The sequence below is a fragment of the Orbicella faveolata genome, unplaced genomic scaffold, assembly GCF_042242905.1.
Source record: "Orbicella faveolata isolate gen_17 unplaced genomic scaffold, um_ofav_v1 contig_2, whole genome shotgun sequence".
In the NCBI taxonomy this organism is placed as follows: Eukaryota; Metazoa; Cnidaria; class Anthozoa; order Scleractinia; family Merulinidae; genus Orbicella; species Orbicella faveolata.
Window position 1 is genome coordinate 14171993 of NW_028301547.1, and position 25294 is coordinate 14197286.

Genomic DNA, 25294 nt, shown 5'->3' on the forward strand with positions numbered 1-25294 from the left:
ACACCACCCATTTTGAGCTTGGGAAGCCTGTGGTTAGAAAAGCGTTTTTGTTCAGCCTCAAAAGGTCTACAGCAGGATGTGTTGTTTTAGAATTGGTACCTCTTAGGGGTAAAAACAATTTCAAGCCACGCCCACAAAGCGGGATCTTGTTACTTCTTTGGGGTTCTTTTCAAAATTTTCAACAAGCACCACCGTCCTTTTTATATGGAGGGGGACATTGGGATTTGCGGTGTTGCGGTGTTGCGGTGTTGCGGTGTTGATGTTTTTTTATTGCGGTGATGCGGTGAATAAAATCTCAACTTGCGGTGTTGCGGTGATCTCAAACCCTACGGTGTGCGATGTTTGTGTTTTTCACAATGCGGTGTTCGGTGAAATGAAATTGTTCGAGTTGCTGGGGTTTTTTGATTTACCTTTCTCAAACCTAAATTTGACCTAAATTTAGCATGTAAACTTCGTTTGGACGCTAATTTATGCAAACACGTACCATTGAGGTTAATAATCTGTAACAAAATACACACCAATTTTCAGTCAATCTTCAATATGCCTCGGCTGCCAATCAGAAGCTGTTTTCATTTATGCGTAACTTGACAAGTAACTCGACCTCTACCACCCGGAGCTCAGTGTTCGGTAGACACGTGGAGTAGCGAGGACAGAAATAATCCTGGAAATTCTGGACACGCCAAGGCCGAATATAATGTATTATTGACTGCGCAGCTTTTTTCTTCGAAGAAAGGAAAAGGTGGCGAAAACTACCGGCCACAAAATATATTCAGACGTCGCGTCGGCAGGGAAGAAAGAAGGCTTTCTAAGCTGAGGAAGCTTTGTAAATTACACACGTCTACTATTTTTTTCCTTTTGCTGTTCGGCTTCGTCTACAGGTCATTCTGATAGCGGTCTTTACCCGCTTCAAGGTCCTGCGACTTTCTACACCTCCTATTTTTTCAATTATTTTTTCGATTATCAATATCGAACGCAAACGTAGCAAGCTCCGGAAAGCAATACTTTCAGTGAAGATAGGGCTTCAGTCAGTGGGTTTATACACCAAGAAAAGTGAGCGAAGTAAAAGAAGAGAGGGATCTGGGGTAAAGGCCATCTCTCAAGGGTCCTCTCTTTCTTCTTCGTCCGCTTCCTAGCTTTCCACAAGGTTTCTTCACAAGAGCAAGAAAACTGATTTACAGGCATCAGCAGTATCAACATATGCCCAATGAAAAGCGTTGTGATGTGTTTATTTTGTGGAAAATTGTTGAGGTATAAAAGTATTATTTCAAGTGTAGATGAACGAATCATGGCGTTAAAAATACGTGTTACGGTGACGGTGTTTCGTTGACTTTTCTTGTGGTGATGCGGTGTTCGTTAATTCTTTTTGCGGTGTTGCAGTGTTCAGACCCCCCCCCCCCCCCATGTCCCCCTCTATATGAGTTCCCCCCGGTGGCGAAGTTCTGTGCAATTGTGCCTCGTATTCACGTTGGATTACATTATGGGAACGAGGTTGCAATTTCCAGTATCCAGTCCCCCTCAAAACAACAAACAGAACAAGATGGCGAACGAAGTGCTCGAAGAGGATGAAGGTTTGAGCAAAGAAGTGACACGTTTTCTTGACAAGAATGTTGAAACCGAGAAATCATCAGCTGCCGTGGTTTATTCTCTTCTTCAGGATGCTTTAAAGAAAAAGAACTGTTTGGAAACAGAGGTAAGCGACTTTGAGAGAAGGAATTTGGAGTAGCTTATAGCTTAATTTCACGTGTCCAGAAATAACTTTAACCTTATTAAGACTGATAGATAAGTTTCAATGGACTTAAAGAAGGGAAAAAAATTAATCGAGTCGTATGTTTTAAATTGTTTTTTCTCCTTTTAAAAAGGAACATTAACAGTACTTACATATTTAGTAATTTAAGAAAATTGCATATTAATCATATTTTTCATAGTGAAAGGTTAATAAGGGGTCAGTTTTTGTTTTTTTTGTTTTTTTACGTGAGCTTTGGTATATCGGTACTCAGCTTTGTTGGCTTGTTTGTTCGTTCGTTTGTTTTTACGTTTGATGCAAAACGCTGGGACTAATTGCTGTTGATAGATTTCAAATATCCTGCAATTTAGAAAATTGTATCTGACTGTCCACTTTTAAAATAGTTAAATTACGTTCCCTGCATTCTTTACATTATAACTCAGGGCTTGAAATTAACTTTTTCGTTCGGGAGCCAGCTGGCGACTAACGGAAAAATTTTGGTCGCCAGATCATAAATTTTGGTCGCCAACTTATTTTATAAATAACTTACACAAGAACACGATTTTATACGTTACTTTGCATGCAAGAAAAGTCACAATTGAAGAACGAAAGCAATTAGAAACACCATGAGTAACACTTAGTTATAAAGCTACCGTTGTTCTCAGTTGATATGTCTCTGGTCCGAAGGTGATGGTTGTCTCCATAGTCATTTTATTTTTAAATGAAGCGAAGCATAAAACGTTTTAAGTCCGTGGATTTCATTGTGAGACAAACATGGGTCCTTGCGTATTTTCCCTTTGCTACTTCTTCGAAATGCCGTTCTTTATGTTTGACTTGCTTTCCTTGAAGGATTCAAAGTTTGGATTAACCTTTTGCCTGAATCTTTATTCCCCGCACGTAAAAACTCACGTAATTCCTTCAACTGATTGGTATCTGCCGCCATTTTTTTATGATATTTCGTTTCGGTTTTCGGTAATTTAGAAGTAAAACTCGTAAAATTATTCTAAGTCTCCAAGAAATCTTCCGTTTTTGCGTATTTTAGATAGAAAATTCGAAAAAAAAAGTCTAAAAGTATGTGACACTTAGAAAAAAAATGGTAAAATTTAGAGTTATTCAAATCAGATAAGTCTCAAAGGAGCGCTATTGTTTTAGCTATTGTTTAGTTAAACAAAGAACTGTATGCATAATAAATGTATGGGGTTATACGGAAATCTTGCCGAAATCTGATATCTTAGCATGTATTTATCACTCTAATGTAACAATTAATCATGCTTCTCATAGAAAATGGTTTGACTGGGTCAATAATTTTGTTTGTTTTGATTAATTATTTTAAATATGAACATAATTAGCATATCAAAACCGAAATAGATTGTTACAGGATATATTTTAACCAGGCGTCAAAATGGGTTCTTGACCAACCAACAACTTCACTGCCACTCATGTTGACCGGTCAAGTAGATTGTACATCTTGATAATGAATAAGTTAATTAATCATACCGCATTCATGGAAAGCAGGCACTTTGTTATTGTTTTTATTTTTGTTGTTATTAGATTTAATCAGTAGTAGATTAGTATCTTAACATTGTAATTAAGGCCCGGGTCACATACGAGTCCTGATAAATTTTCTACTTTGTCTTTAGTGCAAAAAATTTTGCAACCGCAACCAGAAATCTAAAAATTTATCAAGAATAGTCAAGGTCGCATTACATGTGGCATCTGTCAGCTGAAGATCAATATTTGCCACATCACTTTCCTGCAAACCAGTGCACTTTTAATGTAAACATGAATTGAAATCAAGCCTTCTGTATCGCATTAGTAATATTTCTGCTTCAGAGTATCAGCATTCAACAGCAACAAATGGTTGCATTTTTCATCTTGTACATGAGATGGATAAATTTTAGTTATCAGGCAATACTAAATATCGCTATGATACAGCGACGGACTCGGCGATTACAGCGACAACGCATAGCGCCCTATGCATGGAGCATTCCCTGCCCAGCCGAATCCTGGTTTGAGATACACTATAACGACCCTACTGTGCTACAAGACTACTTTTGGCAGCAGTTACAAGTCTACAAGAACACTTTTGATCTCATCCGTAATACTCTCAACACGAGGATTGCAAGAGAAAATTCTAAATTCCAAGATTGTTTACCACCCGAGAAAGTGAACAACAAGAGATGACATTTCGGGTTGCGGTTTCCTTTGTTTAAGCAAAATTTTGAAAAAATCTACCAGCTCCATTTCTGCTGTCACACAAAAGTCGAGGTCGCCTGTGAACGTGTTGTGTGTTGACAGATTTTGACCCTTATGTAAACAAACCCTCAGAGAAATTTCTCGTGTGCAACCTGGGCCTTATGCAATTTTAGTATTTACTTTATGTCCTGATGCTTTTACCCATGTATAAATAAAGTTAAATAAATAAATAAATAAATAAATAGACATTGTCCCTTTGTGAAATAAACATCTCCCGACTTAAAAGAGACTACACTTTCATTTCCTATCAATATTTCTGAAAACATTTTGCTGTCAAAGTTTCTTCACATTGATATCCATCTACTATGAACATTTCTAAAGTGAAGGATCCACTTTCACTACCAATTTAAGCATCAGGTCAAATTATTTTTGCATTTTGATTGGCTCTCACTTATGATCTATTTATTGGCAGCCAGACATATAGATGAGGTTGTTAACACTTTTTTTGGTGTCTTTATTTGTATATGAAACAGATAGATTCCATGTGTTGCTGTGTGTTTGTTTGGTAATAGATCAGAGAAGACATCAAATTGTTGTACGGACATCAGTAACACACTCAGCTAATGACTCATCATCATGTGCCTCTTGTGTTCTTACCACATTTTGTCATCATCTGTGATCTACTACTGAACAGACACATGGTAACATGGAATCTATTTGTTAATCTGACACGATGTTTTGGGTGCCAGTGAAGACAACACACCATTATTGAGTATTATTATATGGCTTTGGCTTGTGGCCGATATAACGCGCGCTCTGATTGGTTAATTGTCACTGAATTGTAGGGTATTATTCTCCCGTAATGCCCACGGGCCGATTACGGATTATGCAAATTAGGAAGAGCCCGGTTCTGAAAATTCAAGCGCATTGAAGCGATGAAAGCCGATTAAAATCAGTACAAGAATATCAGTAGCTAAAAGTTTAGAGATATTTCTTTAATAAAATTTATATAGATGACTTACCAGTCGGTAACCTTGGCGGGCACTAGTGAAAAACAATCAAAGTTTGCCTAGTCTTAAGTAAAGCTAAAATCGCTAAGTAAAAAACACCACCGGCAGATCTGCCATGCATCCTGAGCAGAACACCACAAAGAAACTTATAAGTTATCATCTTGGTCACAGCAATTACCGAAGTATTGAACTCTGTCAAAGTTCTCGTCAAATAGATTCCCTCGCTTTGACACAAGCAAGTGTAAATCAGCTTCCAGGATCATCAGATGTAAACAATCGGGCAGTTTCTGTCGGTAGCAGTGTTTCTGATAACTGCAGACGTTCACAAGGCTTGAAATGTTCATCCATAAATCCCAGAATGAAGAAGACGAAGATATGTTGTCAAAAGCGAATGCGAAGATCGAGTTAAGCTTATTTTGAGCAGTGCATTCTGAAGCATTAGTATTTTCTTTCACCGAAAGACGGTTGGTTTGGACAATTTTGAAGCACTTGCTGTCTTTTCTATATGCGTTGACGTTTCGCCCCAAAAGTCGGAAAAACTTCCCCATCAACTTGTGGTACCACGATACTAAAATACGTTTTTGAGGCTGTGACAGTGACTTTTCCGTAAAGAAATGAGTGTTTTTAACAGAATACGTAATACAGTGGTGAAATTCACTGACTGTGTAGTTTTGCCCTAGGTTTGAGACGATGAATGAATCGGTAAATGCGCGCATCGCCGGATGTAAATTGACGACTTCCGCTCGAATGATTTTTCTCTTTATTGATGAGCCATATAATAAACAACTTAATAACCTTGACCGTTCGGTCGTTACGGGAAAATCTCAAACCTCGGCCTACCGTATTGACCTCGCTATCGCTCGGTCAATACGGCAAGGCCTCAGTTTGAGATTTTCCCGTAACGACCTCACTCTCGGTTATTAAGTAGTTAGTAATGGAGGATCAAAACTGTTTTCTTTTAATTTTCAAATAATGCACAGTGCTAGTCACAAAATCAGCAGAGTGAAAGAATTATTTCCATTGACAGCATGCCTCTTCATTGAGCTGCTTAATTTTTTTCAATATTTTGACTGTTCAGAACTGAATTAGTCATGACCAAGGTAAGGTTTCTTTGGTCAGTCAACATGACTGGTGACCATCTGAAAATTATTCTGAGCCCATCTTCTTTGTATCCAGTAAACCTTATTACCAAGGTTTCATCTTGGGGTATTAGGCCATCCCCATAGATGTTTTGTTTCCTGTCACCTTCCCTCTCATGAAGGTGGGTCAGTTGGTTGGGCAAAAAAAAAGAAAAAAGAGTCAGATAAAATTGACTGAGGGAACCCAACCAAATAAGGAGCCTGAGTGCATTGTAGCATATAGGTACTTAACACAATCAAAATGTATCAATAAACCAGAAACCAAACAGAGACCACCAACAGATGGTACCGATCAAGTTTCATGACTTTTTACAGTAAAAATGTTCTTTTTCTTATACATCATTAATCAGTGATTGATTAACTGGCCTTTGTTGAGAAGTTATTTCGTTAGCTGGGATGTGCTTCAGTGACCATTGCCATAAAAGAGAGGTGGTCGTGGTAGAGAAGTGAAAGTAAGAGTGAATATATGGGTCACCATCTGCCAGGACAAAAACAGTTACTGATGTAGAGGGCTGGCCATTGTAGAGAGGTGCCAGTTATTGGAGGTTTGACTGTATAGAAAAAGAAGTTGAAATAGGTTCTTTCTATGGATGCAGCATATTCAATGTGTCTATCAGTTTTTGTTCAAGTTGCACAATGTTGTTTAATAAAACCTTTGTTTCCAAGTATGCAATGTAGAGAAATAATTATATGAAATTAAAATGATACCCATGAAAACATTTCCAATTTAATATACAGGCTTATTGATTAGGATTAAAATATTTTTATTCATGATTAAGTCTTGAATGCACTTTTTCTTTTATATAAAACAGAGAATGTCAATTACATCATTCTGTAAGATAAAAAGTAAAATTTTGCTTCTCATACAATGTATCTGTATCTTTTTTTTCACTTTTCAAAAAACAATGAGTCGGTCGACCAGACAATGGAAAATGAAACATTTTATGGGGATGGCTCAAACAAACACAGGATATTTCCACATGACAGCAATTAAATTTTACAAAACCCTTCTGTGACAAATTCTGGCAGTGTGTCTCATAATGCATTAAAACAAAATGATAAGAAATACAGGTATGTATACTCCATGGTAAATATATCTTACAGTCTCCAGAAGCTAAAGATGACCAGCAGATGATTTAGTTATTAAATGAAGAATCTAAATCAAATCTACATGAATGAACATTTTTTTATTGTTTCTTGCTTGTCTTGTAAATTGGTGCATTCAATAAAGACCTATAGGACCCAAGCAAGTGAAATGTATGGACATGCTTGTCAAATTCTTTGTCCTACTGGCAGGCCTCCCTTCTAAGCTCAGTTTTATTTCAAAAGAGGCCTAACATTATCTTCATATATTACTTCTTACTCTCCAACTTAAGGTGGCTGAACACAGTTTTTGATACCTGTGTTTCATTCACCTTTTTCTCTAAAACCCTTGATCTCTCGGTCGCCAAAAATGGCAGCAAGCAAGTTAACAACACAAACTTTGGTTTTTTGATGGTTAAGCTGACGTATGTGCCATTGCCATGGCAACACGAATAAAAATAAACAGACCTTTAAAATTGGTTTTGTTTATTTGTGGAAAATCTAGTCATTAGATTTTCTTTATAATTTGCATGCAACAAGCTTGTAACGATTCTCACAAGTTAACACAATTTGCTAATAATTTAACAGAGAGATCTTTAATTATTTTCAATACTCCAGTTACTTATTTCCTAAAGTATTTTCGTGCCAAATTTCGTGAAATTCTAATGAGTGGTTCTCGAGAAAAAGGCGTATTTCCGAGAGTGCAAATTTTCATTCAATCGCAGTTTTTTGACTTACTACGCATGCGCTGCATTTAACTGGGTTCTTTCAGTAACAAAGAAAAAGCTGAGAATTGCTGAGTTCTTTCCATCTTTACCTTTTGTAACATATATTCGTGATAAAAGACTGAAGCCATCAATACACTGCATTCAGTTATAGAGAAAAATAGCACAAATACTGTGGGTGTTGAGTAAATAAAATGATCGCTCTATTGACGGCATGTTTGTTTTTTTTGCAATCCTCGTGCGTGTGCTGAATTGCATCAGCAAAAGCGAGCGCGAAAACTGTGTTCAGCCACCTTAAACTGGCTGAAATTAACAATTATGGTTATTGTCAAGATCAATCAGTTTATTATGTTTGGTTGGAATGGTCTGCCATTTAAATAGAAGAAGCAGTGGTCTCAATTTTCCATTTGAATAGACCAAGATTGTAGCTGGAAATTAACATGATCTTATATATTGTTTAAGTTACAAGATAGCCAATGTCGAACACCAGACAAGATCCAAGATGTACTCAATAAGGGTTGTTCAGCTGTAAAAGAAATAAAGAACCTTCAGCAACAGCATGGACAACTAAAATCTAAAGTTGACAGCCATCTCAGAAAATTTCATCCCCTCGCAGAAAGACTTTCTTCTTTAGTGAGTCAGATTGCAGAGGTTGAAAGATTTAGAGCATACGCAAGTTGGATACAGAAGATTGAATCTGTCAGGTAATAACCAGTCATTTAGTTACTGCAGTCAAATTATGCAGCCACATTATTTCACGTTGACCAGCTATGATTACAATTAAATGCAAACAAGGAAAGACTAAACACAGAATGCACTTGGGTTGGCTGGGCCTATGAATGTGTGACTACTTGTTTGAAGATTAAAGAAAACAAATTAAAGACTGAAACTATCACAAACATTCAATCTTTGGTCATAAGATTGTTTAGTGAGCTAGTTTTTGAACGTTTGAGGTCTGCTAAGACCTCATAATTAGAAAAATAATGTGTGCGAATAATTTAGTTGTTGAAAAGATTGTGCGTTGCAGTCCTGTGCGGAAATCATGACTGTGAGAAAGAGCCAATTCAATGAATATCAGTATATTGGTGCATGCACTTGTCTCATTAGTAACATCTTGTTTTGTTAGCATCCCACCAATCAATTTTTTTTTAATTAATTAGCTCATCACTGACAAATTGGCAACTCTTTGTTCAACATTGTCCACAATAATTGTTTTTATTAATAAATAGGGATAAATTATGTTCTTTTGCACAGTTGTCAGATTCATCAGTTTGTTGATGGTGGTCAGTGGAACTGGGCAGTAGAACAGTTATCAGTGCTATCTGAGCTAGGTCTGCTACTCAGTGACTCAGCATGCTGTAATTTGACCAAGTTTGTCAAGGAAATGCAACTTCACTGGCAGAAGATTCTTCTTAATAAATTAGCCAGGTAAGTCAACATTGTAAATCAGAAATTCTCACTTCAAAGCAATTTTAAATAAGCCATGGAAGTAAGGGGGCAGAGGGTGGGAGCCCTGGAGAATAGGGTGCGGTAGAGGAAAGGGTGGGAAATGGGAGTTTTAAGAGGGTGGCAAGCCAGAGAACCCCCTGTCCCCCCGTAAGGACAAGGTCAAGGTCAACTTTATTTAGGCAGGGTGGCCCAATCAGCACTTGGCTGGTATCAAAAGGGGCCCTGCGTAAATAGGAAAGGAAAATACTTAACACAAATTTCACTGACATAAAAACGTGTGTGTGAACACAGTCACACATAACCATACCTTGTATTAAATTAGAAATGGTATAATTACAAACTCCAGCTCCAGTTATCTTTTCTTTATCCAAAGCATATAATATTTACAGGTAATGTGGATGATAATTTTTATGTCTTTATTGAGCAGAGATGTGTTTGGCATCTTTTCTTGTTGCAGTGAATTTGATGAAATCATGAAAGCTTTGAAGTGGCCTTTCACATCACTCTCTACTGCACCTCCATTGTCCACAACATCTGATGATTACACCAGACTGGAAAATGCATTTATACTCCTGCTTAAACTACAACAACTGTATCTTTTTAATTGAGGTGTCCTGTCAAATAATCAACCTAGGCATTAATCAATGACAGCAAGTGTTACAAATGACAGCAGATGTCCTTGCGGAGTGCAAAGTTCCTTTTAGTTTCATGACAACAACTACAATAATATTATAAATCTAGTTTTTCAAAAAGTAATACATTACTAGTGTAACTCTCTCTAATGCAGAAACCTGCGCTGACTGACCCGACAAACAAGGCAACAAAATTTGGGTGGACCAGCAGGTAGTTAACCATGTCCTCCTTAGAGAGCTGTCTGCAGTGGTGTTCAGTAATGGTGTCCAGTGCCTGCCTATCTGATCATGGGCATTGTGATTACAGTGTACTTTAGTGTTCTGTAGACTGAATGTTGATTTAAATTAGTTTACATGCAGATTTTCCTTGACTCTTTCCTTGAAATATTTTCAGTAAGAAAACATCTTCGGAGAAGAATTCATTACCTGACAGTAAAAGTGAAATTCTTCTGCCTCTTGATTGGCTTTTGAAGCCTTTTCGAAAACGATTTCGCTTTCACTTTTATGGCAATAAACAAACTAATAGTCTAGAGAAGGTATGTACATGAATATGATTCAAGTGTCTGTGTGTGAATTGTCAGTCACTTTTGATTAATCAAGCTAGAGTGGTTTTCACTTAGTGTTGAAAGTAATGTGCATTTTCTTTGGTTTTGTATTACTACGCTAGACGATTGGCCAAAAAATGTGTGCTGCTTTTTTGTCCCATGATTTACATTAGAATCATAGGAATTTCATTCTATTGTTTCTTTCCTAATAAGAGAAGTGCAGTTAGTTAGTTTAATTCAGTAGTTCAAAGTGTTCAAGACCTGCACTTATGAGTTATGTACCTCATGGTCAAGTCAATACTCTCCACGACCCAAAGTTGGTGATTCAGTCCACTGAGGATTTGTTGGCAATTACCTGTTTTCTTTTTGCTTGTAAATTCCTACACCATTAAATTTTATTGTGGCTTCAAGTCTTTTTCGTTGTTCAAATAGTAACACCAGAACCTGCCTGGGTCTCAAAATGTAAAATCAAAAGCAACATATGGATTTTCAAACAAAGATCTACTGATGCCTCAGTGAGTTTGGTATTTTACCATACATCACCTCTCATAAGGAAAGCACTTAAACTATAGCTCCTGTATGACTTCTTTATATCTCAACAAAATTGGAAATTGCAAAAATATGTGGATTTCTGATAAGGGGAGGCATCCAGCCTACCCAGAGAAAAATGTGCCAAGCAATGTGAAAACCAACAGCTCCCTAAATTGATCATCAGATAACTTTTTGTTGCAATCAGTTATTGTAGGTCATAATAATAGTACATGTGGTTTGTAGAATGTGTTTTATCTTTCTTCCAGCCTGAATGGTATTTTACGCAAGTCTTAAATTGGATTCGGAATCACAGTGACTTCCTTCAACACACTATACAACCTATCCTTCATAGAACAGAGTATGGCTCAGTGGATGCCAAGGTAATCTGCACAATTTTTATAATGATTTTATTGTTGATGCTGTATGCTTCAATTTCAGTTTTATTCCAATCAGTGTAACTGATCTAGTATACTTGCCCACTGTCTGAAATGTTGATCTCACTCCTACTACCTAGAGTACCTACCTACGTGCAGAAAAAGAATGACATTTTCATCCCAGACTTTTCGAAAATTGTAACTATCTAACTTAGGGACCTATTTTTTTTTTTTTACCTTAAAACATTTTAAGCTTTATTATAATGCAGGCCAAAGGATGCCAGTGATAGGAGTATGTCATCAGCTCTTTAATGATGCCTTATGCAATGGATTGGATAAAATTATTGTTCATGACACTTAATTGTAAAATATAAAACTTTAAGGTAAAAAGCTGTTTAAATTATGAGTCTAAAATTATGATCATGATGATCAAACATATCGAAAACGTTTAGACTCATAATTTTAACAGCTTTTTACCTTAACCCATTGACTCCTGGAGCTTTTTGCCAAAAACGCATTTTTTGGACATTTTGGAGATTTTCAGGCTTGGATATGGGCCAAATTAGCTCCAATCTACTCAAAAAGACATTTGCAACATGACAGCATGCCTTTCTTTCCACTAGCATCACGTTTTACGGCATTTTCGCCTTTCCTTTTTCTCCTTTTCTTTTTTTTTTTTTTGCTACAGTGATTGACCTTCTACTGGGCTTGCTTCCAGTTTAAAACATTCTGAGAAAGCATCATCGAGACAGGCAATTTTTGCCATGGAGTAGCCACGTGTAAGGGCAGGAAATTTTGCTCTGAGTTTTCACTCAACTTTTTGAGCATTTTTGTGCATATCTCAGGCTCCATTGGGCTGATCACTCTGATCTTGGTATCGTTGGAAAGATCTTTTCCTCCTGTACAAGTTGAGCATAGAGATGCCAAGGGTGATTGTAATAAATCAGGGTGAAGCGAATTATAGATCTACATGCTTTAATAATCACAAAGAAGAATGAATTGAAATCCTACATTACACAACATGGATATCCGATTACCGATAACATTACTCTGCACGTGACTAGATTATAACATTCCTCCCCCTTAAGACTTTTGCTATTCCAAACAAAACAAAAAGAAACACTGAGCAGAAGCGTAATAAAATCAATCAAATGTTTTACACATAATGATTCTTGCCAATCGTTAATCAATGTTCAAAAGCAGTGTCAAGTTTTAAAGTTCATAGTCTTTGAAACGTTCGGGTAAACGTCGGTCGCGGACTGGGCGTGATGGTTTAGCCTCTTGTGCATCAAACAAACTCACAACCGGCTTGGTTGGGCTACTCGGTTGGGTTGCGTCTGTTGTGCAATCTACCTCCGACCCCACTCCTGGTACTAAAATCTCAGGACTTGACTTTGTTGGGTCTTGGCTGTGGCTTTTCCGCATATGGTCCTGATGTCGTCAAACAACTCGACCATCCAGTAATTCGACTAGGGCTGAGACTGGGCCCGTCGTCTGCACCACAGTTCCTTTTTGCCAGGACTTGGGGGAACTGAAGTCCTTTATGAACACAGGATCACTGGTTTCAAAGTCCCTGTGTTTGGCGTGGTGGTCGTGGGTCTGTTTTTGATGTTCTTGCTTCTGTCTCACCAGACTTGCAGTGTTGGGCACTATGAGGTCAAGCTTAGTTCTCAGCTTTCTCTTCATCAGCAGCTCCACTGGTGTAACCCCTGTTGTCGTGTGTGGTGTTGTTCTGTACTTGAGCAGGAAACGTGACAACTTGTCTTGCATGGTTCCCTCTTCCATCTTCTTTATCCCTTCTTTGAAGGCTCTAACTACTCGCTCCGCCTGTCCATTCGAAGCTGGATGGTATGGCGATACTTTGGTGTGTTTGACACCATTTTTTGAGAGGAAATTCTCAAATTCCGCACTTGTCAAATTGGGACCATTGTCGCTGACGATGGTTTCCGGGAGACCATGGGTCGCGAAGATTTCTCTCAACTTCACTATGGTGGCGGCTGATGTTGTACTTTGCATTATGTGGACATCCATCCACTTGCAATGTGCATTGATCACCACTAAATACATGTGACCCTTATATGGCCCTGCATAATCAATGTGCACCCGTGACCAGGGTTGACCGGGCCACTCCCATGGGTGGAGAGGTGCTTCTGCTGGGGCCTTCTGGTGCAGCTGGCATTGCTGACACTTTTTAACTGCATCTTCTAACTCGCGATCCATGTTTGGCCACCACACATAACCACGTGCAAGGGCTTTCATCCTTGATAGGCCCGGATGGGCTTTGTGAAGCTCGGCTATGACTTGTGCTCGTCCTTGAGGTGGTACTATCACCCTGTTTCCCCATAGAATGCATCCACTTTCTATGGTTAATTCTGTTCTCCGGCTCAAATATGGGTGTAACTGCACATCCTGGCAGTGGTGTGGCCATCCATTAAGTGTAAACTGGTGCACTTTTGAGAGAACAGGATCGCGCCTTGTCCATTCTTGGATATGACATGAGTTGATTGGGGTGTGGTCCAGATGTTCTAAGAGCAAAACTGTCTCTCCAGGTACAGGAACAGACTCTGGCCTCTTGGACAAGGGGAGTCGACTTAGTGGATCCACATTGGCATTTGTGGTCCCCATTTTATAGGCAATCTTGTACTCATATGCTGCCGAGGTAAGGACCCACCGCTGAACTCTTGGAGAGGCTTGTTGGGGTACTCCTTTCTTCTCGTTGAAAAGCCCTTCCAGCAGCTTGTGATCAGTCTGTATGGTGAACTTGTGACTGTACAAGAACTGATTAAACTTCTTCACTCCGAAGATGATGGCCAAAGCCTCTTTTTCAATAGTGGAATACTCACGCTCAGCTGTGTTCAGTGATGTTGAGACGTAACCAATTGGGCGCTCTGTTCCATCTGCCATCTGGTGGGAGAGTACCGCCCCTACTCCATAATTTGAGGCATCACTCGCCAAGATTAGTTCCAGATCTGGCTGGAAATGTACCAGGAGGTTTGCAGACTGGAGTAGTTTCTTGGATTTGTCAAAAGCCACCTGCTGCTCGGTCTTCCAACACCACTTTGTACCTTGTCTAAGAAGCTTGTGGAGTGGTTCTAGTACTGTAGCAATGTCTGGTAGGAAACGGTGATAATAATTTAGCATTCCCAGAAATGCACGCTGCTAAGTAACATTCTCAGGCACGGGGCATTCTGTATGGCTTCCACCTTAGCTTCTACTGGCTTGATACCACGACCATTGTTCTCATAACCACAATAGGTGACGTCCGGCACCATGAAGAAACACTTTTCTTTTCGCAGCCGCAGTCCAGCTTCTGACAGCTTCTTGAGTACTGCCTCTAAATTGGCAATGTGATTGTTGTCGTCCTTCCCGCTGATGAGAATGTGGTCCATTCGCACAATGACCTGAGGAATGCCTTGGAAGAGGTTTTCCATCGTCCTCTGAAAAATGCCAGGTGCAGAGGACACTCCAAAAGGCAGTCTATTGTACTGAAATAGGCCTTTATGGGTGTTTATGGTGGTAAACTTCCGAGACTCCTCATCTAGAGTCATCTGCTGATATGCTTGCGACATGTCCAGCTTGGTAAATTTCTCACCACCTCCCAGAGTAGCCAAAAGATCCTCTGTTTTTGGTATTGGATAATTGTCCAGTTTGGACACTTGATTTACTGTTAGTTTATAGTCTCCACAGATCCTCACAGTCCCATTGGGTTTTGCCACAGGTACAATGGGCGCTGCCCATTCTGAGAATTCCACCGGAGAAATAATTCCTTCACGCTCCAATCTTTCAAGTTCAAGTTCGACATTGCTTCTCAATGCGTAAGGTACTGCTCTGGCTTTGATGTATTTTGGTTCCGCGTCTTGATCCACGTAGATCTTCGCCTTTACACCCTTTAGCATGCCCAATCCTTCAGCAAATACATCTTGGTATTTTGAAAGCACGTCTTGAAGTGCCGATTGGGTATTATCACTGGCTATCTGAAAGATTGTTTCCCAATCCAAGCGAATTTCTTCAAGCCAATCTCGACCAAGTAGGTTCGGTCCGCCACCTTTGACAATGAGAGTGTTTAATTTCTTCTGCTGGCTTTCATATTTTACTGGAACCGTAACTGCTCCCTGTACTGGAATCTTTTCTCCTGTGTACATGCTTAGAACCGCTTTGGTTGTCTGGAGTGGACCCAATGCGTCACGCAATCTTCGGTACATTGCTTCATTTAATATCGTCTTCAAAGCACCCGTGTCGATTTCCATCGTGGTTTTCCATCCACAAAGTTCCAGATCCACTTTGAACGATTTCTTTCGATTGCTGGACAGATGATACATGGCATAGACGTCGTCTTGATCAGCGCTTTCTTCAACAAAATGCCTTCTTTGTTTACCATCTGGCCGGCGCCCACGTTTGTCTTGCTTTTGAGGTTTCCTCTTTCCTCAACATACTTTAGCCATGTGGCCTTTCTCTTGACATTTGTAACACACTTCGTTCTTGTATTTGCAGCTCGAGGGATCATGGTTCCCACTGCAGCGATAGCACTCCCGTTTTGGCTGAAAATGTGGAGGTTTAGTTTCTTCTTCGACCTTGTTGAGGCTGTTGTCACTGCTGGACCCGGGCATCTTCCCGCCAATATCGATTAGATTCTTTGAAGCCATTTCGGTTGCTGTAGCGATTTCTACCGCCTTGTTGAATGTGAGCTCCCATTCGGCCAACAGTCGTCGTTGAATGCGATCATTGCTGATTCCACAAACGAGTCGATCTTGCAGCATGTCTTCAAGTGTTGCTCTGAACTGGCAATTCTCTGAAAACCTTCTGAGTCCTGCAACGAACTCTGCAACATTTTCCCCTTCGAGGCAACTCCTGCTATGGAATTTGAATTGCTCGACGATAACACTTGGCTTCGGCGAAAAATGGCTTTCCAGCTTTTCTAAGATCTCTTTTAAACCCGCATCGCCCGGTTTCTGGGGTTGTAACAGATCGCGAATTAACCCATATGTTTTGCTTCCACAAACGCTTAACAGGATAGTTCTTTGTTTCTTCTCGTCTTTAATTTCATTTGCGGCGAAGTACTGCTCGAGTCTTTCCACGTATTGAGTCCACGATTCCTCTGACTCCTTAAATTCGCCCAAGTTCCCGTAGGTTGCCATGTTTATCCTCGTCGCCAATGTAATAAATCAGGGTGAAGCGAATTGTAGATCTACATGCTTTAATAATCACGAAGAAGAATGAATTGAAATCCTACATTACACAACATGGATATCCGATTACCGATAACATGACTCCGCATGTGACTAGATTATAACAGTGATGACGTCAGAAGTGGAAGAAAGGCCAAGGCTTGTCACGGCCAGTTACGGCCGACACAGGAGTCAGTGGGTTAAAGTTTTATATTTTACTTTCATCGGGGAAATATACACACAGTTAATTGTGTTATTCTTCTCTTTTTCAGTCTGAATTTATCTGTGGCCTGTTAAAAGTTGTTGTGGAAAAGTTGGAGCATAGCATTCCAAAGATAATTGATGATGACAATGCTTTTTCTCACTTCATTGATGAACTACTGTTATTTGATAAAGAGCTTTACATGGTCCACAATTACCGCTCTATTGAACATGGATGTTTACATGTTCTAACCACTGGTGCATGCCTACAGAGATGGGTGGAGTTAGAAAGAAAATGTGAGTAACATAATGATTGTACTTGGAAAAGTTGTGTTGTTCTTTCCAGATTTGTAGCTTGAAAAAAAAAAATGACAAATTACCCCGAGTCTCAATTTTGGAGTGGGCCTTCAGCCAGAGATAAGCTCTGGTGAAATTTTCTTTTAGGCAGCTCTTATGTTATTGTCGGTATGCCTTTGACTACCTGAGGTCCTGATTTATGGTCTGCATATCGATGTTAAGGCCATGACCAAATATCTGCCAATAGTAAATCCAGTGTTCCTTAAAAACATGGAGGAACTACAGTGTGGTAGTAAATTAATAACCCTTTGAATGAGATGCACTACTCCATCACAAGAAGCCTCCAAACATTTTGTCATGCTGCACTTAGCTAACTGTACACCCTGGCTATTTGAGCACTTGTCTACCAATCTGGAGATAGGCCCTCTGAAAATAACACCATTTATCAATAAATGACTGAGAAAATTACTTCATTGTGATTGGTTGAGAGCAGGCCAATTTACTGGAATTTTTTCATTTGCACTGCAGTGCAAATTAGCATGCGCATGTTCACAATTATTTTACATGCAAGTGTAGTGCACAACTGGGACACTTACCAAATTATTCAGAAGTCAATGTTTTTTTTTTTCATTTGTTGCCATACTACAATGAAAGGTGCTCTATCTCACCATTGTTTTGACCACCCCAGGACAGACCTAGACTGTAATCCTGTATTCTGTTTTGCTATTGTTCAACAGATGCTATATCAAACATGGAATCTGTTCTATCCTCATCATCGGCATGGACACTGAAGTATAAAGATGTAGGTGATGTAGATGACACACGGACACCTGAATGTGCAGAAGGGTTCATGACACTTCTTTCTGTTATAACAGGTGCAGTATATGAGGTTAAGTGAGAAATATAATTGAACCAAGGTAGGGTTTAACCAGATTGGTTAGGATATTTCTAAACAGGTTCAGGATCCAATACACCTTATTCCAAAATGGCAGCCAGTTTATTATTCTTTTGTTTACATGGTAATTAGCCCTCTTTGCCATGTCAACACATACAAAATACAAAAGAATTTTGAAGTGAAAATGAGGCAAAGAGGGCTAATTAACATGCAAACAAAAGAATAATAAATTGGCCGCCATTTTGGAATAAGGTGTATAATGCCTGGGTAAAGGATGTTGATGTGTGCTGGGTTATTTTTGTGACATTTATCCTACCCTATTCCCTAAGCTCATTTTCTTCACTGATCAACCTACATACAGAGTTGTCATTAAGGGCCTTAACCTGTAACACCTGCTACTGCTGAGTAACACTGAGTATGCTTGATGGACCCTTGATGTTACGGGTGAATTGGACTCTAGTTGATACAATTCACCTGGAAGGTTACAAGTTTGTGTGAAGATCAATGCTACAGTTGACTCGAAACTTACTGACAGCCCTGACTTGTAGTTGTTGGGATGTGGTGTCTGGATGTGAGGCTGGTGCACTATTCTATCTGAGGGTAGGTGACCATGATAGAGATCCCCTGGATATTCAAGAAACCCATTATCCATAAATTATACTCAGTGACTTGGTTAAATTGTTGACCTGATGATTAGGTCGTTAAACTATGAAATCTTGGAGTCTGAGACCCAGCCACTATCAATGTGTACCTGTCTTTTAAAAGTGAAGCCTTGGAGCTAAATGGCTCAGAGCTGCTGGAGCTTATCCCAGTTTCTGTTGCATGAAGCGGCCAGGAGTATTTCTACTCCCCCTGGACGGGATGTTAGTCAATTGCAGGTTACTCTTCCGAAATTTGTTAGGTTTCCCCGACAATTTGCCGGTACCCATTTATACTCCTGGGTGGAGAGAGGCACTGTGAGAGTTCAATGTCTTACCCAAGAACACAACAGCCCTGGTCAGGGCTCAAACCCGGACCGCTCGTTCCAGGAATGAGCCCGCTAATCATGAGGCCACCGTGCCTCCCACGTACCTGTCTTTTGCTTGATATATATTAATTTTATTTTCCAGCAAGTTGTTCCGGTGAATTAAGACTGCTTTATTTCAGTACACAAGAAGGGAATAATGTTTCAGTAAAAGAGAATCAGATGAGTCAGTTAGCTCATTGGTGCTGGCTGGTGCTTGACTCGTATTAATGCTCCCATTTTTAGATCACTGTCCTGGGCTTGAAGCTAGGCCCCTTCACCCAGAGGCTGACATGCTTGAACTATAAAAAAAGTACATTTTCCATTTCCTTTTAAATTTACCAGATCGATATAGAAATCTACCAGAAGTCTCCCACCAGGAACAATTTCTTGAAGTCCAGTTGTTTCTTCTTGAAAGCTTCATCTCCAGACTGACTCTTGAGGCAGAAGAAACATCATTTGCTCCTGCAGGGCTGCATTACTGTTCAGTGTTGAATTCTGCTAATTACATCAGCCTTATACTTCAGGAATGGAGTGAACAAATGGTATGTTGTACAGTATTACAGTGCAATCTTCATTTAATGAACTCAGACAGATAAAATATGCAACCAGACTTAGCATGTGGGACCAGCCATTTGACCTGTTAAGACATTGACACTGTTATTTTTCAATATCAGAAGATTGCACAAGTGCAAATTAAATTAATTAATTAAATCATTAATATCATACCATACATATTTCCAGCTTTTCCTCAAACTCTGTCAACACCGCAATCCATCTACTGACTCTGAAAGGTGTGAGAATATACCCAAAGAGGAATGCCCCAGAGAAGATGATGACGCTAACTCCCAAGAACGGGATGCGCTTCCAATGGCTAGTGTATTTGAGGAAGTTACACAACGCCTACAAGATTTAATGGAACACATGATCCTTAAAATTGTAGAGCATGTCGTACAGGGATTTAGGATGTTGAGCAAACCCTACAAGAAAGAAAAGTAAGTTCCTGATAGCTCACAAGTCTGTTACCTCCAACTGAAGTATACTGCTGTTGTAACAATAAGTGTTCCAACTGGAATGATATTATTATTTGCATCATTTTGTTGTTTTTGTCTATTGACCCAATACTCTTAAACAAATGGAAAAACTGCCTTTATTTCCCAACTCATGCTGTATGCTATGGATGTATTTGTCATAGTTAAAGTAAGGCAACTTAACCTCATTCAAGGGACTGAGGAAGTTTAAAAGGGATACTGTAGTCTTTCGTCATCTTTTCGAAATTTTATTAAGAAATTAAAGTTAAGGTATGGTCTACATGGCTTTATTAAGGTTCATATCTAATGGTCTTTGATGAAGGGGTCTGGGTTTTTTGCATAGCATAGGTCCCATTCTCGGGCAAGTGATTGTCAGAGAGAGCCTCTCTAAAACCTCCTTTATGGAGTAGAATCTTGATAACATTTGATTTGTTTTTTTCTTTGGGATCATAAATAAAAGGTGTCCTTATTACCTGGTTCTTTGCCACTGAGTTTATGTAGTTCCCATTATTGTTAGCCTCTGCTTTTGTACACTTTCTGTACCTACACACAGTGTGGTAATTATTTAATGCTAATTCTATTCTGTCACCACATTGAGGTCTTACATGAGATAGCATTGTGCCTGTGCAAACTCAGTGTGTTGCTGCCTTTTCGAACGAACAAAATTTTTTTATTTCTAGTGAACATTTTCAGCACTAATTTGCTCTAAAGCATGTTAGAATACCTGACAACGACACGGATACCAGTCAGAGGAAGGAAACATCTGGACAGAAAAAGCAAAGTAGCAATAGCTCTCGAAGTAAAAGTGCTCCCCTCTCAAGCCCTCACCCTTATTTTGACTGGGAGCTTAGACTCCACTGCACACATGGTAAGTGCTTTAAAAATTGAGTTCGCGCAGGCGCAATGCTATTTCATGTAATCCCCAATGCTTGGTGACAGATAGAATTCCAATCAAGCTTCAACTTACAGGTAAGTCTTGTTTAATTTTCAAATTTACTTGGTGCTTATTGGAGGGGGGTGCTCATCAGTGACTGGGCAGCTATTTCATCTTTCAGCTTAAACATCAGAATGTGTTGTAACAATTTAGGAACAACAACAGATACTGTAACCCAATAATGTAAAAATATGAGTGACCATAGTCCCAGGGTCGGTAGGACTCTCATTTGAAAAGGTGGAGGGGGGTGGGGGGTATTGAACTTAAACGACACAAACGTCTGCCCCAAAGAAGATTGCGGTACCTATTAAGGTACCCAAAGGGTGTACCCAAAGAATGTACCCTTCCTCATCCTTTGGGAATACAGTCATTCAGTGGATCAAGCTAATTTTTCTATTTTATTTATTTTACAGGTGGCACATGTTCCCTCCTCCAAAAGATATCATTCTCTTAGCATTGTCCTCATCAGCCTGTGAAATGTTATTGTTTATAAAGGGAAGGCTTCAAATTCTCCAAGAACAGCTAGCGAGCATTATCTTTAACATGATATGGAAGAATCTTGCACAGGCTCTAAACAAGTGTATATATGAAGAGGTAAGAATACTGCAGCTATTTAGATAGATCAATCAATCAGTCAATCTTTGTTTGTACTCACTCTTGCTAAAAAAATTACAATGTTCAATGAAAATACTAAAATATTAAATAGATAAGATTTACTTAGAATTGTGTGAATGTATTAAGAAAACCAAAAAACAGTTATGGTGTATTATACTCCTTCTGTTGTATGCTTTTAAAGCAAGTATAATGTAGATAACTAGCCTTTGGTTGTATTTTTGGGGTTGAATCTAAGACTTTTTATCTTAGGTCACCCGTGCACTCCACCCAAAACAAACAAAGCATTCAGAAATGGATTATTTGCCATGGCAACCCTGTATACAATGATTATGTTGAAGTTTTGTATTAACTATATGTAGATCATGTGGTATTTATTTTCTGTTGAGGTTATATCCTAACCATGCTGTGCTTATTCTCTCCACAGATCATTCTTGAGTGCCATTTCAATGAAGGAGGGGCGGCGCAGTTACAGTTTGACTTAACAAAGAATCTTTTTACATTATTTCTGGAATACACCCAAAAGCCAGAGAATTTCTTCAAAGAGTAAGTCAATGGAACATTATTGTTGTGCGACACTGGTAGACAAGGGGAAACCAGAATCAACAGGAATCGATTCACAATATTTGTGGTGGGGGATGTGCGGCCCCACCCTGCTTTCTGAAACTCTTATATCAGACCAGCATAATTTGAATTTTGATACTCTATTTCACTCCTGTAATATTGGTACACATCTCTAGCACATGACCTCAGGTAACAAGCGTAGAACAATATTATTGAGAAGGGCTTCAAATTCCCTTGTGTAAATAATAACTGTAAGATATGTTCCTTTAAACATCAATCCCAATTCTAAGCCAGCGTACAAAACATACCATATTTTAGACCAAAATCTTCAAATGTCTATATCCTGTTTCAGACCAAAAAGGCCACAAAGCCATAAACTTAGGACCACACGTACATATATATATATATATATATATCTTATATCAGAAGTAGCCCCACTCCCCCCCCCCCCCACCTCCCTCACCTTGGGGTATAAAACTGAATGCTCTGCCATCATTCTTTTACAGGGTCAAGGAAGCTTGCATTTTATTAAACCTTCTGCCAGGATCTGCTGTGCTGTTAAGAGATTTGCTCAAGACTTCGGAGAGTGTTAGCGAAGGAGAATGTATTTCACCAGCATGTGCTGCGCTTCAAGATGCTGGAGTATATAGACTGACTTTAGAAGATGCACTTAAAGTTCTCAACCTGAGAGTACATTTGCCGAGTGTGTAATATGTCACAGCAGTAATTCACTTGAAATAATATCTGACAACTACTACAATACATTATGAACGTAGAGGCGAATAGGTCAGAGCTCTGCTCGTAGGGGACAGGGCGAATAAAACCTTGTAAGCAAAAGCTGAAAATTCCCTGACAGGAAAGTTAGTAACGTTTTCAAGTCTCATAGACACGCCTTTGTAACTTAATCGTGACCTTTTGGAAACAATTAACTGCCTCATGTTTCTCGGTGAACGTTTTTCAGCCACCTGTTTCAGCATTTGTTTTCCGCAAGCCTATCTAGGTCTCTGAGAATGCCCGAGAGATCTTCAGTCATATCGTAGACTACAAGCAGCGTCGTTCTTTTCGTAAGATTTTACGACAGTTCGCTACATTTGTATTTTCTCATACTATAGAAACATTTAAGATGAAAACGAGAATTCTTAGTCTTGCTGTGCAAGGGAAAATGTCCCATATTATGAGGACTACACGCATCAGAGAGGTGGAAACTGAACCTACATCTGCGTAATTTGAAGACTCTTTCCAGAGTAAATTTATATTATTATTGAACAAACAAGTATTCCAGATGATAAATTATTTTAATATTGGTCAACACAATTCATTAAATTGGACAATCCAGAAGTGAAATCTTAAGATTGGAATTTATATTAGAATATATGGCTGTATATAAAGGTTTTAGAGCGGTTTTCAACTGATTGTCGTAGAACCTAAACGAAAATAATCAATCTAGCCAATCACAAATTACAACAAACCAGAGAGCCAATCAAAACTCAAAACAGATACGTGAAGCCGATGTGAAGCGTGAAAAAATTTGTGAGAGCGAGTCACGATTGGTTTTACCTCTTTGACTGAGAATAATGTGAAGTGCGGTTTTACTTCTGATTGGATGACAAAGTGGCGCACGTTTTTGTAGCCAACTGCTTTGCGTAGCAATACAAAACCAAAGAAATTCGAAATTGCTTTCGACACTGACGTGAAAACCGCTCTAACACGAAAAGCAACTTATTAAATAAGAAAATTATTGTTAGACAACAAAATACTGACACCATACTTAACGCCTCCACCCACAAACCTTGGTATTCCCGCGCAGAGTTTCAATTTATGCTACTTGAAATTAACGGCCATCACGCTGTCATGTAAATATGTAAGTTTTAATCAAATTTAATCAATAAAGATAATAATTATTGTCGACTTACAGTATGTCATATTGCAGTTTTTTAGCTCTGCAGTGCACTAATTATTCGTACTCAATACCCCACCGCCATGAGGGTTATTCAACTTCACAACTCTTATTCGATTCAATTGTGTCAATTGATTTCGTTTTCCCTTAGTACTTCCTAAAAGTTCTTTTGTTCTTGTTTCCGGCATTATGTAGAGGTTTCATTGTTTGCTATGACCAGTTTCATCTTTAATAATCTTTAATAAGTATACTCCTGAAACAGTGGAACTATACTAGGAGTTGAAAATAACATAATAAAAGCGCGTAATAAATAATTACAATATGTATATATACAGTAAAAATTATAAGTTAGTAAAAGATAAAATAAAATAGATTAAGTATAATCTCGTCGAGATAAGTTAGGACGTCAGAATATACATTATACAAAAGATTTAATGGCTGCAAGAGCAATAGTCTTAAAATTATTTATATTAACATCTTCATAAATAGGTAAATTGTTCCATGCTACTATTGTCCTTGGATAAAAGGAAAACTTATAGACATCATTTGATACACGGATTTGTTGGAAAGGACGACTGTTCGGTAATCTGGTGGCCGTTGTTATTTCGTGGACTTCAGGAGGAAAGCTAATACCAACATGTCCTATTAAGATCTTGTAGAACATAGTAGTTTGAAAGAGGAGTCGACGATCTTCAAGGGAGTCCCAACCAAGATGTTCGATCATTGGAGTAACATGACTAAATCTTGAATAGTCATTTAATACAAATCTTGCTGCTCGGCGTTGAACCATCTCTGTTTGAGTGATGTTCTGTTTGGTGAAAGGGTTCCAAGCGCAACACGCATGTTCGAGTTTTGGGCGGACTAGCGTGCGACAGGCCGTATCTTTGACTTTAGTATCACAACCACTTAGAATACGACGCAGTAGCCCAAGAGTAGAATTTGCCTTTTTACAGATCTGATTGATATGCTCGTTCCAGGACAGATTGTCTGTCACGGTGACTCCAAGGTACTGGGCTGAGGAAACTCTAGAAATAGGCTGGCCAGCCAATGAATATTGGAACATAGTTGGAATTTTCTTACACGTTATACCAAGTTGATAACACTTCTTGAAGTTAAAGTTAAGTTGCCAAGTGTTTGACCAGAGTGACAATTGTTCAAGATCATCCTGCAGAGCCCAACAGTCCTGTACTTCACGGATTTCACTATAGAGGATGCAATCATCTGCAAAGAGGCGTAGACGTGACTTTACAGAAGAAGAGATGTCATTTATATATAGTAAAAATAATAC

At 38.9% G+C, this 25294-nt stretch overlaps 1 protein-coding gene across 1 annotated transcript; it reads left to right on the forward strand.

The window, feature by feature from the left end:
- The first annotated feature begins 1455 nt into the window (after positions 1 to 1455).
- Positions 1456 to 24023, forward strand: LOC110062912 (RAD50-interacting protein 1-like). The gene is made up of 13 exons (XM_089289722.1): positions 1456 to 1690; positions 8339 to 8580; positions 9131 to 9304; positions 9783 to 9917; positions 10352 to 10493; positions 11300 to 11413; positions 16845 to 17070; positions 17808 to 17945; positions 19314 to 19513; positions 19713 to 19963; positions 21347 to 21527; positions 21973 to 22091; positions 22616 to 24023. Exons 1-13 carry the CDS (start codon positions 1478 to 1480, stop codon positions 22818 to 22820), a joined length of 2340 nt encoding a protein of 779 aa, XP_089145848.1. The 5' UTR covers positions 1456 to 1477; the 3' UTR covers positions 22821 to 24023.
- The last annotated feature ends 1271 nt before the right edge of the window (positions 24024 to 25294 follow it).

What these genes read in the sequence shown, in the direction of transcription:
- LOC110062912 (XM_089289722.1), top strand. Translation starts at nt 1,478, where the DNA reads ATGGGAACGAGGTTGCAATTTCCAGTATCCAGTCCCCCTCAAAACAAC. An exon ending in ATGGCTCAGTGGATGCCAAG is followed by an intron (nt 11,414 to 16,844) that starts GTAATCTGCACA and finishes TCTCTTTTTCAG; the next exon opens with TCTGAATTTATCTGTGGCCT. An exon ending in CCAGAGAATTTCTTCAAAGA is followed by an intron (nt 22,092 to 22,615) that starts GTAAGTCAATGG and finishes ATTCTTTTACAG; the next exon opens with GGTCAAGGAAGCTTGCATTT.